At 33.7% G+C, this 16,097-nt stretch overlaps 1 protein-coding gene and 2 non-coding genes across 3 annotated transcripts; all 3 read left to right on the top strand.

The window, feature by feature from the left end:
- Window positions 1-1,161: 1,161 nt before the first annotated feature.
- Window positions 1,162-6,829, top strand: LOC105960257 (eukaryotic translation initiation factor). The gene is made up of 9 exons (XM_012984424.2): window positions 1,162-1,720; window positions 3,102-3,173; window positions 3,613-3,708; window positions 3,854-4,063; window positions 4,152-4,246; window positions 4,474-4,561; window positions 4,661-5,011; window positions 5,104-5,346; window positions 5,450-6,829. Exons 1-9 carry the CDS (start codon window positions 1,553-1,555, stop codon window positions 6,461-6,463), a joined length of 2,337 nt encoding a protein of 778 aa, XP_012839878.2. The 5' UTR covers window positions 1,162-1,552; the 3' UTR covers window positions 6,464-6,829.
- On the top strand, window positions 2,247-2,350 carry LOC148767711 (small nucleolar RNA snoR103). Its single transcript, XR_016034166.1, has one exon. It is a non-coding gene; the product is annotated as a small nucleolar RNA snoR103 (small nucleolar RNA).
- LOC148767710 (small nucleolar RNA snoR103) lies at window positions 2,539-2,645 on the top strand. The gene has a single exon (XR_016034165.1). It is a non-coding gene; the product is annotated as a small nucleolar RNA snoR103 (small nucleolar RNA).
- Window positions 6,830-16,097: the final 9,268 nt, after the last annotated feature.

Raw genomic sequence — 16,097 nt, 5'->3', positions numbered from 1 at the left:
AAATGGATCTACTCTCACATTTTTCAGAAACACTTTGACAGCTCCAATAAAAAAATTATTCCCCTAACATGCATATAAACATCTCTCATTATCAAAATCTTTTTAACAATTTTTCCAAAATAAAATGAAAATCTATCCATAAAAATTAGGGTAAATTCCACTTTCCCCCCTTTACTTTGGCTCGATATCACTTTACTCCATTCTACTCTCAATTGCATCGATTTATCCCCTTGTACTTTGGCTCGATATCACTTTACCCCCTTATACTCTCAATTGCATCGATTTGCCCTCTTGTACTTTGGTTCGATGTCACTTTGCACCATTCTACTCTCAATTGCATCGATTTGCCCCCGTGTACTTGAAAAATTGTCTCAATGTGGCCATCGCCGTTAGTTTTCAGACCTTTGACCTTAACACCGTTCGATCTAAGTTTGAAAATAAATAAAATGTCACCCCTCCCAGTTTAAATAATTATTTAAAAAATAAAAAAAAATAATAGAAAAAAATAAATAAAAAAAACCAAAAAAATCAAGACAACGAGAAAACATAGTGCACGATGCGAGTCACAATTTATTTTTCATTTTTTTAATAATTATTTAAACTTGGAGGGGTGACTTTTTTGTAATTTTCAAACTTAGATCAAACGGTGTTAATGTCAAGTGTGTGAAAATTAACGGTGATGCCACAATTGAGACAATTTTTCAAGTACATGGTGGCAAATCGATGCAATTGAAAGTAGAAGGGGGTAAAGTTATATCGAGCCAAAGTATAAGGGGGCAAATCGATGCAATTGAGAGTAGAAGGGGGTAAAGTGATATTGAGCCAAAGTACAAGGGGGCAAATTGATGCAATTGAGAGCAGAAGGGGGTAAAGTGAGATCTAACCAAAGTACAACGGGGAAAAGTTTAATTTTACCCTAAAATTTAACCAAATATAGAGAGAGAGAGGATGACGACACAAAACTCCAAAATTCGGTGGAGGACGTGAAAGTAAGATAATATAAATTCGGTGGGATAAATAACGAAAACCCAAAACATAATTGCTAAAAATAAATAAATCGCAAAATACTAAACCCTAGACGAAAAACAATATCCAACGCAGACAAAACTTGCGAAAAACGAAAGTTCTATTTAACCCCAAAAGTTTCTATATTATTAAAACACACCCAACAGACGACCAATATTTATTTTCCATAATTCGCAAAAACACCCACAAAAACTTCTCGCCGCGGCCCAAAAAGCCCCTCTAAAATAAGGGTTTCCTTCGCTCGTCATCTCCTACATAAGAGAGAACACCCTCCCTTCCCACCTCCTTTCCTCCTCCCAGTAGAGAGAGGAAACACAACTTTCTCTCTCTAAAAACCTATCGTTTTTTTTTTCTCCTTTTATCTTTGTATCTTTATATATACGTATATATATACGAGAATAAAAGACAGCAAAAAATTCTATCAAATCTCTCTCTCTATATATATATTTTATATATATATATAGATCATCTGTATCTGTTAAAAACTTTTCCGGTAGATTGGCGCAGCGTTTCCGATTTGCAAGTTATGCAGGCTGATCAGACGGTGTTGAGCTTGAGACCAGGTGGCGGCGGCACTCGCGGTGGAAGCAGAGTATCCGGCCCGCGCTTCGATTCATTGACGGCGGCGAATTCCGATCTTACTCTGCTGCGTCCCCATGGCGGTGCCTCTGTATCTTCGCTCCCTTCTTTCAAGGTCTAATTTTAACCGATTCTTTTTTCAGATCTATTGTTCTTTGATTTGTTGTGAATTGTTTGTGGCGGAAGATTGATTTTTTAGGGTTGTTCCGATTTAAATTAGTGTTTTTCGTTCAGCCGCTTTTGATTGGATATATATGTTCTGTATATGCTAAGTTTGTATTAACCCTAATTTTTTCTCTGTTTGTTGAATTCTATCTGCTTTTTTAGAATTTCACTCTTGTGGTTCAATAATATTAGTTTGTTCACTTACCCAATTTTTGGAGATTGTTAAATCTTAGTCGAAATTTTCAATCATCTAAAAATTGTTATTTAGCGGATTATTCAATGTGTAAGTCGGATAAAACTCTGCCTGCCCTTGAGAATTGGAATGTGTTTCTTGTATTGAAAGTAGCCGCTTTATTATATAAACTTTAAGTAAATTGAGCAAAGAAATTTCAATTTTTTATTTTTTGATGCAAATAATCCTTAGCAGTTATGTGGTATTACCCTCGTGTATTGATGTCCTAATTCTTGGCACTGCACTTAAGTAGTGTAGTGCTGTAAATGTGGACGTAAAGCATTACGTAGGCTTTAGGTGGGCATGCAAGGAGTATCTGGATGCCCATAAAGAAACCTCCGGATATGGGAACATTGAATTTAGTATGCAATTATGATGTGCTCAATGAGTTTTGTGCTTGAGTTGTAATGTAAACATTTAAAGAGTTGAGCAAAGAGATTATAGAATCTTTTGTATAAAAAGGTAATATCTGGATTTTACCCTTGTTTATGTGAATGTAAATCTGTTGATTATGACGTCCTAATTCTTGGCAGTGCATGTAAGGTGCGTACTTGCTGTAAATACGGACGTAAAATTGTTACGTAGGCTTTAGGTGGGCATGCGAGGAGTATTTGGATGCCCATAAAGAAACCTGCGGATATGGGAACTTAGGTTTTAGCATGAAACTGTAACGTGTTTGATTAATTTGTGCATAATATGAATGGAGATAATTTCCTTGATAATCTACTTTTCTGTTGCCAGTTAATGAGGATAGCTTTCCGTGGTCATTTATTTTCAGTTTGTCTTGAAAACTACACGTGTTCATTGGCTTTTGTATTCGACCACCCCTTTTAATCTCGCGCATATAGTATTCCTTGTATTGTATCTTATGTACCATGTGCATTTATATCGTTTGTATTATTACATAAATAGAATGGTTATCCATTTTTGTCATTTAGTTGGAGCCTCATTGTATGATGGAATTGCATCTTTCACTTGACTTTTGCAAATTATTATCTCTTGATTTCCGTTTAATCTCAAACTTCCTGATCTGTAATCCATTTCTAGTTCATAGCTGTCATTTAATACAATATTAATACTCGTATTTAATTTGTAACAGACTGGAGAGTCTCGATTTGAAGGCCATGAGCGCGTTCGTTATACTAGGGACCAGCTGCTACAGCTAAGAGAGGTAAAGCCTGTTTATGTTGTAGACATTTACTCCTATAAAGCTGTTTTCATTTCTGATATTTATATGCGACTCGTATCTGGATGGGTTGTGTTTAACATCAATTGTGGGCTGTGGCATCAAATATTTTGCTTGAAAAGTTAATATAGTTGAATCTTTAATATAAATCGCTTTTGTTGCTTTCCAGTCTCCGTGTAATTTCTATCTATATGTACCTTTTTAGTGATTCTTAACCATTAATTGGGCCATTTCCTATTTAGGATGGATGAACTGAAAATATGTATTCATTCCATCTGTTTTGTTTCCACTGAACTACCGATGTTTTTTGTTTTATCAGTTACATAAACTGTATGTTTCCATTCTTGCAAATGCTTTGATTGAAATATACTTCCGAAGAACACCGTTCCTAATATCTTTCATGTTGTTTGATTATCTCTCGTAGGTGCTTAGCATCCCCGAAGATATTCTAAAAGCTGCACGAGAAGTTGAAGCTGAATTTTTCGGCACAGACCCTAGTTGGACCCATGGAGAAAACAATGTAAGTTCTAATTCAAGACTTCATTTCTGTCCTTTTTCATCGAGTATATCGATGGCCTTTTTAGTCTTCTATTATTGATGCTTTGGCCTTTTTTTTTTGCTGGTTTGTTTCAATGATAATATGGTACGATTATTTTCTTTTGTAGCTCACAAATCAGGCTCCAGCTCGTTACGCCGAACCGGACAACCGTGACTGGCGTAACCGGTCTGCCCCCGTGGAGGAGAGGTCCTGGGAGGTGAGAGATCGAGAATCTGGTAGGCGTTTCGACTCCAAGCAACAAGATGTAAATCAATACAATAAGGTAGACCAGCTCACCTCGCAGTTTGCAAGATCTCAAATTTCGTCCAACCAAGGGGTAATCTATATCTTTTAAACTGTTCGGGTTTTCTATAATCATTGCTTTGTAAGGGTACTTACTATTCCTTATATTGCTTATGAAACAGGTTGCACCAGTTGCTCTAATCAAGGCAGATGTACCGTGGTCCGCTAGAAGAGCAAGTCTTTCTGACACCGACCGCGTCTTGAAAACAGTCAAGGGGTAATCCATATTCTACATGCTAATTAATGAACATAATCCAATTTTTTTTCCCCTTTTCATTCCGCGGTTAATTGTCTGTTCACTATTGTGATTCGTTGTGTCAATTTTGGCTCTATAGATAAAAAAATGTTCAAAGACCACTAACCAAAATTTATTCGATTCAAGGAGGTTTTGGCCTTCTTGTTTATGATTATTGGCGCTGAACACTGTTATTTGATCTTTTGCAGCATACTGAATAAGCTGACTCCCGAAAAATTTGATCTTCTAAAGGATCAATTGATCAACTCTGGAATAACATCCGCTGATATTTTGAAGGTACTGTATATATTGATAATGCATAGTTTTTTCTTTCTTTTTCTTTTATATTTTTTCTTTCCTTTCTAACGCTAATGTTATCCTTTTTCTTCTCCATAGGAAGTGATCTCATTGATATTTGACAAGGCTGTATTGGAACCAACATTTTGCCCCATGTATGCGCAACTCTGTTCAGTCCTTGACGAGAAGCTTCCCCCATTCCCATCGGACGAACCTGGCGGAAAATTAATTACGTTTAAGCGCGTTCTCTTAAACAACTGCCAAGAGGCATTTGAAGGCGCTGGACAATTGAGGGAAGAAGTTAGGCAGATGACTGCTCCTGAGCAAGAACAGGAACGAAGAGACAAAGAACGTTTAGTCAAACTCCGTACACTCGGAAACATCCGTCTTATCGGTGAGCTTTTGAAGCAGAAGATGGTTCCGGAAAGAATCGTTCATCACATTGTTCAGGTTCTCTCTTTTTTCATTATCCATCTATAGTTGATCTCTTTCATTATGGGCTATATAATTGACCTGTCATTTTTATTTACACGTACGAACAGGAACTATTAGGACAAGATACCAAGAGTTGTCCCGCAGAGGAGAATGTCGAGGCCATATGTCAGTTCTTCAACACCATTGGTAAACAGCTCGACCAGAACCTAAAAGCAAAGCGCATCAACGACGAGTACTTCAATCGCCTAAAGGAGCTGGCGGCACACCCTGAGCTGGCGGCACGCTTGCGGTTTATGATCCGTAATGTTATCGATACTCGTGCTAATGATTGGGTTCCGAGACGCGAAGAGGTGATTGATCTCCTTCATTCCTGTTTTTTTTTTTTCCCAAAAAAACACACAAATTTAGCCTTATAATTAGCCTAACAAGTAACAAATTCTGATTTTTCACCAGGTGAAAGCTAAAACCATCACCGAAATCCACTCGGAAGCTGAGAAGAATTTAGGGTTACGCCCTGGTGCCACCGCTAGCATTAGGAATCTTCGAAACATTGCTTCTGGAGCACAAGCGGGTATTATTAGTCCTACTGGCTATCAGATTAATCGGCCTGGTACAGGTGGCATGATGCCTGGTATGCCAGGAGCAAGGAAGATGACTGGCATGCCTGTAATAACAGATGACGACAATTGGGAAGTTGTTCTTAGGTCTCGATCTATGCCAAGAGGCGTCCAGTCTCCAGCGATTGGGAAATCTCCCTCCCCTAACCAGAGGCTTCTACCTCAAGGCAGCGGTGGTTTAATCGCTGGAAAAACCAGTGCCTTCTTGCCTGGTAGTGGTGGTCTACTTAGACAGGCTTCGACGCCTCCGATTTCCCCAGTTGTCGAGAAGCCATTGGCTCCGATTTTGTCAGTTGTCGAAAAGCCATTGGCTGCGATCCCTCCAGCTACTCAAAAACCGGTTCTTGATGAGCTCAAGAGAAAGACAATCTCACTTCTTGAAGAGTACTTCAGTGTTAGAATCCTGGACGAAGCTTTGCAGTGTGTTGAAGAATTGAAGTCGCCGGATTACCACCCTGAAGTGGTTAAGGAAGCCATTTCACTTGCTTTGGAGAAAGGCCCGTCTTTCGTTGAGCCCGTTTCGAAGCTCGTTCTGCACTTGTTTGCCAAGAATGTTGTTACTGCAAAGGATATTGTTAGTGGATGCCTTGTTTACGCCTCGTTGATGGATGACCTGGCGATCGACCTGCCGAAAGCACCTTCTGGTTTCGGCGAGATTGTCGGGAAGCTGGTCTTGGCCGGAGCTTTGGACTTCAAGGCGACGAAGGAGATTCTGGCGGCAGTGGAGGACGGTTATTACAAGAAAGCCATATTTAGCGGTGCTGTCAAGATCATTGGCTCTGATCCTGCAGGGAAGGAGCTGCTCGATTCTCAGGCGTCGGAGGTTGCTGCGTGCGAGAGTCTGTTTTAGAGAATCTTCCGTCCTTCGCCTTAGAGCTACACACAGTGGGCTGTATAATTTTTTCCTTGAGGTAATGTTATTATAGATTTGTTAATTAGAGAGAAGGGAGAGAAAAAGAAAATGGAAGATAAAAGATTTTGATTCTCGGGTCACTGTAGACAATTTCTATGGTTGCTCGAGGATGACTTAAGTTTGACTTCTGTATTTGATTAGTTATTTATTTTTTTTCTTTCTTTTTTTTTTTCAATTTTGTTGACCTATTGAATTTTGTCAAATTTGTGAGTCATAATGCGCGACTATGAGGGATTCTTAAAGATAATGTGACGGTATATTTTATTTTTTTATTTTGTTTTATTTTATTACTTCTTTTAGACAGCTTCTTTTTTGTTCTTGTATTGTTTTTTGGTGTAATTTTTTGTGTGTTTTTCCTCACACCTCCCCCCACCTCTCTTTTTCTACCCTAATTCAATTTTTGAAAACAATATGGGAAAGAAAAATATCTTCTCCACACTCCACCTCCCCAGACACTGTCCCTCCCACACTCGTTTCTCCCGAAAGAGAGAAAATAATAGCAAAATATCGGTACACAAAATTTGCTAAGTTTCGGGTATCGAAAATATTCACAATTTTCGGTCTGTAGCTGCAGAAAATCACACTGCGCAAAAACGAGTACTTTTTCAAAACTTGAAATTCAAACTCATAAACAAGAATAGAATTGGACATTAACTCCTAAAATACTTGGCTCTCTTGCATTATCTTGAGAAGAATCCTCAAAGTCTTTGTCTCTATATTCCATATTGCATTATTTGGTATTTTTTTTAATTTTTACATTTGTAGGGTTTGTAGATGAAGAAAAAGGTTTAAGGAAAGAAAATATTTATCTCACAAACTCAAACATCGGTTTGTAATCTTTGTTGTGATGTTGGTGAAGTGGGTTTAGGAGTATGTGATGTAGCTTATTCCTTAATTAAAATAAAAGGAATTGATCTCATCCCACATTGATCTAACAGTAAAAAGTTCTGTGAGCTTTTATCTATTTAATCTTCATCATAATTAACATTTGAAGCATGGTTTTTGAATTGGAAAATATTGGTGTATCGTTTTCTTCCGCATATCGTATTGTAAGATATTTAACCAACTATTATGAATAATAAAATGTATATATATATACATAATAAAAATACTATGAACCTATAAAATTTAATATTTTAAAGTCAAACCGCTCATTTCTAAATACTAGCACAAAAGAAAATAACTAAAGTAGGAAGTTATTAGCAAGTTATAGAGATTATTAGGAACTCTTTTGAAACCTCTTTATTGCAGTTAAGTTTTAGAATGTATATAGAACTTTCATGGAGTGGTCTAGAGAGTTATTGACAACCATATGATTAAATCGATCACTACCGTCCCCTTGAAAGTTGTATAAAATATAAATAATAGTATGGTTCCATTTATCTATAGTATCTATCTATCTAGTCTAGTCTATCTAGTATCTATAAAAGGAGGAATATTAGTAGAGTTTCTTCCATTTTATGTGATGACCAAAAAACCCTTTTCACTAGATAAAAAAGATAAGGGCATACAAGGATAGTTAGGTAATATCATATTAATTAATAAAAATAACAATTTGCAAACATCCTATTTGTAACCGTTTAAAACTATTCCAAATCACCTCTTAAAACTTTCAATTCCATCTCTTAAGAAATCTTAAATACAATGACCTTATACATGCTGATGCATCAAAATATCACTATGTATATTTAAACTATCTATATATATTAAATAGGATGATTATAGAAATATCAACGCCGGCGGTGAGAGAAACCTTATTACCCTACACTCCCTTCGTATTCTGACCAGCTGAAAAAATGAATATACACACAACCGTTTATATATTCCATATTGCACAAATGGATCTAAAAATGTCTCCACAAACGACCAGCTATTTATATTGATTTTTTTTAAACCAACTTGTAATTATTTGGAAAAAAAAGGTACGGTTACTACATAAATGCCTTCAAACTACATCATTGCTACATATATGCTATATATGCTTATGCTTACAACCTGACAAAGATGTCATCTACTCTATATACATGCTTCTATGATGTTCTTCTCACAAAACATCCAGTTACGTTTAACACTTTTTTAGAACTTTTTTAGATGATCGCTTCTCACTATATAGGACGTACATCATTTCTAACGGAATCGTTCAAAAAAGCAGCCCAATACATTTTCATCTACAACTAGATTTTGAATTGCTACTCAATAGAATTCGATGGTCAAAGAATCTCCGAGCCAAATTACTGAAGCTATTATATGTGCAGCCTCGACTTCCAATGAGTACAAAGACGTAGATATCAAAGTTCTTCTTCCTCATAGGACAATTACTTTTTTTCGGTAATGCTATTAGAGATTAAATTATATATTATGAGAAATCGTTTACATATTATGTTTATATAGATTCATATACTACAATATAAATTCCTATATATTCTTACTGTTCTTTTAAATCTACAGTTGGGCCGGGTCTTCAACACCCCTTTCTTTTGCAACTCAAGGGTTATACAAATAGTAAGATGTAAGGTGCTTGGTTTTTAAGTAATATTTTGTTCCGTAATTATGTAAATTAAGAATTCAAGTTGTCATGTGCAAGATATTGGAAATGTTCCATATCATATTATTTAAAAAAAAAAAAGTTTATACCATATATGAGAATGAATATTTCTTTATCGTTTCAAATTTTATCATTTAAATCCCATTATTAAATTTATCGATGTTGGTAAAATAGCATAAAACAGAGAATAAAATTGCTAGAAGTTGCTTATGTACAAAAAAATGATTTAATGAAATTAAGCATCATGGACAAATTGTGCATGAAATATTAATGTTTAATTAATTATTATATCATTATATACATATTTATTTAGAATGAAAAATCTCATTTGTCCTTAGAGTTAAAATGATTTAAGTATTCTGCTAATTAATACATCAAAGAAAGTTGTAACAGTTCAATGGAATTATTGAAAGGGTCATTAGCAATACACCCCTCCTATAGATAAAAACTAGTGATATGTCCATACTATAATTCTTTCTTTGTGAAAATCCCCTAAATTATTTATTTCCAATCTTACCCTCTAGTACCTATCACGTTTTTTTTTTTTTTTTTTTTTTTTTTTTTTTTTATAATTATCCAGTATTTTCGAAATCCCTATTAATGAGGCACCTAATCCCGCTAATTAGGCTTAATTATATACTTTCCCTAATAAAACTGCTCCAAGTATAATTTATCTCAATTATTCCTTTTTTCTCTCTCTCCATAACAACAATTTAATTCCTAAAAATCTGTTTCCAAATTCCTAAAACATTGCTACCAAAAAAAAAAAAAATCGGATATTTTTTTTTATATATTATTTTCGGACTTTATTTAGTCATTTTTTATTTATTTTGATTTTTAATATTTTTTAATAAAAACATTATTTTAATTTTTTTTTAAAACTTTTTTTAAACAAAAAATGAATTTTTTTTCTCAACAGGTTTGCAACGCCGAATATGACTATGGTTGAATATGACTATATGTGACTATAAACTGTAGTCATATTCTTTCTTTATATTGTTGTTTTTTACATTTTGAACTTAAAAATTCCGATTATATGGCATAGTTATGTTAACCAAATCATATAAAATAACGAAGATTCCCTATTATTTACGAAAACAATTCAATCAACATCCACACAAAAAATCACAATTTTAATCTTGTTATTAGAAGTCAACTTGAAAACGAGAAGATAGAACATATTCAACAATAGTCGTATTCGAATATGACTACACTCATCTTCGAAAAATACATAAATATGACTATAGCCATGTTACTGCTGCTCTTCAGATCTGAAAAACAAAATTGAAAAACATAAATAAAGATAGAAAAATAACGAGAGAGAGGGACGGGAGTCGACGAGGTCTTCAAACACAAAATCACCCTGGCATATCTTCACCCCAAACGACCCTCCATACTTCAACACAATCATCAAGGTTGACGACATGATGTGCAGCACTACAAAAAACATGAGAATGTGACTACTGTGTGAATAATTCTGCTGAATGAATCTGAACTATTCTGTAAATGCAATTCACATAATATTACGTGAATTCAATTCAGCCACAACAAACACATTGAAACTTACACTAACATATCAAGTAACGCAAAAAAAAAAAAAAAATTACAATTCGAATAACTAAATACATAAATACGAGTATAGTCATATTCGAATATGACTATAGTCATGTTGCTGCAACTGCATTCTCATGCTCAAACTGCATCTTTTCAAAAAAAAATTTGACTGATTCACAACAATTGGAATATCAAAATCAAACACAAATGACCCCAACAAATTTTAAATGGAAAATCTCTAAAAGTGAAGACTAAAAAATGAAAAAAAATCTCACCAAATTGTGATACTTTCACAATTTATGTCCGGAGCTAGGGGGCACCAAATTCAATCTCTTCCGTACAGTATATAAAAATATATACTCCGAATACTCTATCCAAATTTCGACCACATCCAACGGTTTAATTGCACGAAAAACGCGTCTAATCTAGCTGCCCTGAATTATTAAGTAACAAAAACCAGCAGCAAGTTTTAAGATTCGATCTATATTTAGAGAAGTCTGATTCCAATCTCCACCGTTCATAAGTTATATTGATGTGTTACGAGTCCTGTATAAAAATATCAAACCGATCCGACGGTTAGATCTTCTGATCTGGCCTCTGCACGAAAACTGCTGCATCTCTAAAACTTGATTTTTCTCCTCTTTTTTCATCCGGTCTTCGGAAGGAGAATCGAAACCCGGCGCCGGCGCCGAGTGCGGCTGAGTGGTCTCCATTGGCGAGTGGTGGAGGATTATGGGTCTGAAGAAAAAAAAAAGAGAAAGAGAGAGAAGTTGCGTGAGAAAGAGAGAGAATGAAAGAAAGATATATGGAGAGAATTAATATAATCCTACAATCACGTGAGACGATTATGGAAAATAAATATTGCAATTATTTTAAAAACTACTGATAAGGGTAGTTTCGTCTTATCACAATTGTTGAGGGGGTTTCACTAATTAAGATTGGACTTTGGGTGTGGGCAAAAGTCTTAAAAGTCAAATGGGTTTAACTCATAATATTTATGGTTTGAGGGGGGTTTTGCATATTTCCCCTATTGAAATATGTATGTATTGCACTATTAACTGCATGTCTGCGCCCCATATGTTTTATCCTTGTCTCTTGGTATTCTTCTTTCACATAGCCAGAAAAACATTCAAAATTGAACAATATAACCCCTTAATCTTTGATGAAAACCATTAAATAACAGGATCAGATGTAGGTTTTTTATAGTCCCTTTACTCGATACAATATACTTTTTCTCTATTATTTTATGGAGAGATGAAAATCATGTTGTTCGTTTTTTTACTTTTTTCGCCTAGAATTATTTACTTTGAAGATTAGTTTTTAGCACCGATCACCAAGTTGATGTTAAAGGTTGACAAAATATTCTATATGTTTCCTTACCTTCAAATGTCAGACTATATTGTCATCAATGGATCAGATTATTGTATACTTGATTATTAAATGAAAAATGATCATTAAATCATAAATAAGAAAATAACTACCCAAACAAAATTATTAGATTTATTCTATGTTATCCGATGTACCTGATCGGATTATATTGTACTATACATGTGTATAGATTCATACCACTTTTGCACACATATTATTTATATTTGTGTTCATGTGTAATCAATTAAAGATGGAAAATAATTGGATCAAATTATGAGATTGTAGCATAGACTAGACCAATTATTACATTAATGCATGTAACAATACAAAAAATATACACTCTTTTACAATATACATACACACTTATCTCACCATGCATCATTAACAATGTAAAAGAGGCATAAGGAAGATTTATTTCCCCACGTTCATAATTATTTGTCTATTTATTTCTTTTTGGGTACATTATCATTTGTGATATAGGATATGAAGTACATCTGTATACGGGGTCTATGATTCATCATATGTGGATTCCTACGAGCTCACTGTAATCAAATTGCATAACTAAATAAAAAGTGATAATAATATTTATGGGGTCTATGATCTATGATATGTGGATTTCTGCGAGCTCACTGTAATCAAATTACATATTAAATTAATTTTTTTTGATGATAATGCTTATATAAAAAAATGGATTAATTTATGGTACAAAGTGATCTTGATTATATTTTCACATAATTAAGATAAAGTACAAGTATAACATTGTCTTAAAAATGAGAGAATGTGTTTACCTCAATACAAAAAATAATATTTTGAGTGACAATATTAATTTTCACATGGTTAAGCAAAAAAAAGTTATCACTGTGCTTGTCAGCAATGAGGTGTCTAATTCTCTAGGGTAACAATAAAAATGATTAAGTAACAAAAAAATAATTATCACTTAATATATGCATTTAGTGACAACTTCTAATGTAGTCACAATTATGGTGTCACTAAAGACATTTTTTCTTGTAGTACCTTGATGCCAATGTTTGGTTCTCCTCTAATTTCTTCCAACTATTTCCCCAAAACATATAAAGTTAAGTTTTTTCTATAAAATTTCCAACCAGTTTCATAAGAGTCTATTTCCTTCGAACATGATTTGTATTCTTAAAGGACAAAAATCAAACTATGAAGATAGAAATAAAATTAGTTATTAATATTGCAAAATTGCTTAGGGTGCATTTGAATTAAAGGATTTGGAGGAAGGATTTCAAATTCATAATAACAAATTCCTTCCACTTATTTGTATTGAGGGTTTTGACAAAAAAATTCAAATCCACACACCACCTTTTCAGTTGTTTTTTGAGCAATTGGGGTGGATTTCAAATGACTCCAAATTGAAGTAATTGCAAAGCCTTCCTTCAAATCCCATGCTCAAATCAAATTCCTCCATCCAAATGCACCCTTACATAATGCATGTTTTATTATATATAGTGAAAAAGCTTTAACATGTCTCAAAATATAATTTAAACAAATTAAATATGTATAATAATATTTTTTTTGAAAATGCATCAAGTACAATGTAAATATAACAAATATATAGTAAAATTAATACGGGCACGTGCAACGCACGTGCACCTGCCTAGTAATTTGTAAACCAATCAAACAAGCTTTAATTGATTTCGAGAGAATTATTTAGTTGGAATTTATTGGATATAAAAACGGCTAACAATCTTGTTTTTTTTGAAATTCAGATTGTATAAGGGGCTTTATCAATCATAATATTGCTACATAAAATACACTTTGTTAAGATGATCATAAACTTGAAAAACCAAGTACTCATTAGAAATCAATAGCCGTTGCATATTCATAGAAAACTTTTTAATCGGACCAAAACAGTGATTCCAGATGTCAAAAAACTTAAGATGATCTTGACCTCTAACATCTTGGAAATCGACTCATTAACGTAGTATTCGCCATTGATATTCAGTATCTTCCTTATAATACCTCAAACTTCTTATTAGATTGGTGTTCTATATTTGCTTCCATCCGCATATAAGCAATTTGTCGATAGAAATTCAGGATTGGTCGTTTATCATAACCTTAATTATTAATTTATTATGAATTAAAGGATGCATCCAAAAGGTTGGAAGAAGAATCTTTTACGCCCTCACTAAAAAAAACTATTTGCTGTGTTTTTATTTTCTACTTTTCCTCATTAATTTCCTTTTCCTTCTCATCATTCTGCATATATACAACATATATTCTAACACGGAGGTGCCATTGAACGGGCGGAGGTGTAGGGTTTTAAGTTTCTTACGCCCGTAAAATTCATGGACCAAAATCCCACAATTTGTTTTTGTTTGATGTTCATAAGTTCAACACTTTTCTTTTATATGAATTTTTCAAGTCTTCAAAGTATTTTGAGCTGGTAAAAAAAAGAATGATTATTGCAGCTACACATACAAGATAATTAATTATACTTTCTAACTATAACTTCTATGTAAATTATATGAGAGCCATACAACAACATATAACGTCATCATCATAACGTTAAACATATAACAAACTTGACTGCCATTTTAGACGAAACTGTTCGAAGAAGACAAATTTCATAGACAAGAGAAAATTCCAATAAATTGTGATATTCTCAAAATCCTGTTACACAATTATTATTTGTGTATTGAATATTTACATTAAACTCTCAATTTTAAGGCATTTGATATATAAAACCCAAGAATTTACAATTTAAATCATAAAAATAATAAGTAAATCTTAGATAATTAATTACCACATTACAATCTTGTTTTAAATCTCAATTTATTTGAATAATTAAAAAATAACACTTAATAAGTTACTTGAGATTGAGTCATCAACACAGCATGATTTGTTGCTCATAATATTTTCCTTTTTACTTGAGATGGAGGAAACCTGCCAGACGATTGAATTACATAAGCTGAATAAGTTAACAAAAATAAATGAAAAATAAACTATTGGTTTTTCTTGAGAGGCAGAAAACCTTTTATATGCCCAAATTAAACTTGATACCTACTAATCAATTTACAATTGCCTACTACTTTTGTATTCAATGTATTGAAACTGATAAGATTTCTTTAAGGCTAACCAAATTACGTTTGCCTTAGAGAGAGAGTGATTAATTCAAGTTTCAACACTGCATTATAAAATAGGACAGTTCTAATTGCTTGTAAAATAACATCAACAAAGTTCAAATTCGACTCCCTAATTTCTAAAAAAAACTAATCCATCACTCATAATCTTCAAGATCAATGTCACTTAAATCATCCAACAATTTCAAACGATTATCTTCACCCTCATGTTCATCATCTCTTCAACTTCATCAACTCCAACTTTGGTCTTTTCTTTTATTGCCTTGTGGCGTTTAAATTTTTTGGACCAGATATATGTAAAAAGAACATTAAATAATATGCGCGAAGCCCAGTCAAATTCGCACTTGAATCGGTATTGAACCACAAAAAGTCGCAAGAATCTATAAAAAAATGAGTTAGGGCTGCGATATTTTGAGAATTCTTGAAGAAATTGAAGAGAGAAGAGTGAATTAGGGATGTAAATTTGAAGAGTTTTTAGGCCCTGAATCTGTGAATATTTTGTTTGCTTATATATATATATATATATATATATATATATATATATATATATTTGAAAAATATAGTAAATATCGTATCGTGATACGGGGATACAATACGATATCCCGAGATATTTGCCGGTATTTATGCATAGTCCATACAAAGTTTCAGTTGTATCGTTTTGATTGGGACTGTACCGTATCGCGATATATATCGCGAGTTTAACTACCATGATTTGAAGGTACATGATTGCTTTCAAATATTGGGTTAATTTTCAACACCCGACATCACCTAGCTTAAGTGTCAGAGTGTAACCGTGGGAAACTCCCTGACGTGTCACATTGTGTGTTAAGTGGTTTTGCAAGAAATGCGAACAAATATCGCATACTTAGGTCAACGCAAAACTCGTGACATTCAAACCCGCATTCCTAAACAATTCTCCAATTCGACCTTTGAACTACTAATTTCAAGTGATCCCACTTACATCCCTAAGTGGGTGTGACATGTTGCTAAATGATAC

This window comes from Erythranthe guttata, chromosome 10 (genome assembly GCF_056151865.1).
Source record: "Erythranthe guttata isolate IM_541 chromosome 10, IM_541, whole genome shotgun sequence".
In the NCBI taxonomy this organism is placed as follows: domain Eukaryota; kingdom Viridiplantae; phylum Streptophyta; class Magnoliopsida; order Lamiales; family Phrymaceae; genus Erythranthe; species Erythranthe guttata.
The sequence above is the reverse complement of the archived record's forward strand: the minus strand, read 5'-3'. Positions and strand labels throughout refer to the sequence as shown.

Bases quoted from the DNA above. Each gene is read 5' to 3' on its own strand.
- LOC105960257 (XM_012984424.2), top strand. From the start codon at position 1,553: ATGCAGGCTGATCAGACGGTGTTGAGCTTGAGACCAGGTGGCGGCGGC. The intron at 3,174-3,612 runs GTAAAGCCTGTT...TATCTCTCGTAG, and splicing joins AGCTGCTACAGCTAAGAGAG to GTGCTTAGCATCCCCGAAGA. The intron at 3,709-3,853 runs GTAAGTTCTAAT...TTTCTTTTGTAG, and splicing joins GGACCCATGGAGAAAACAAT to CTCACAAATCAGGCTCCAGC.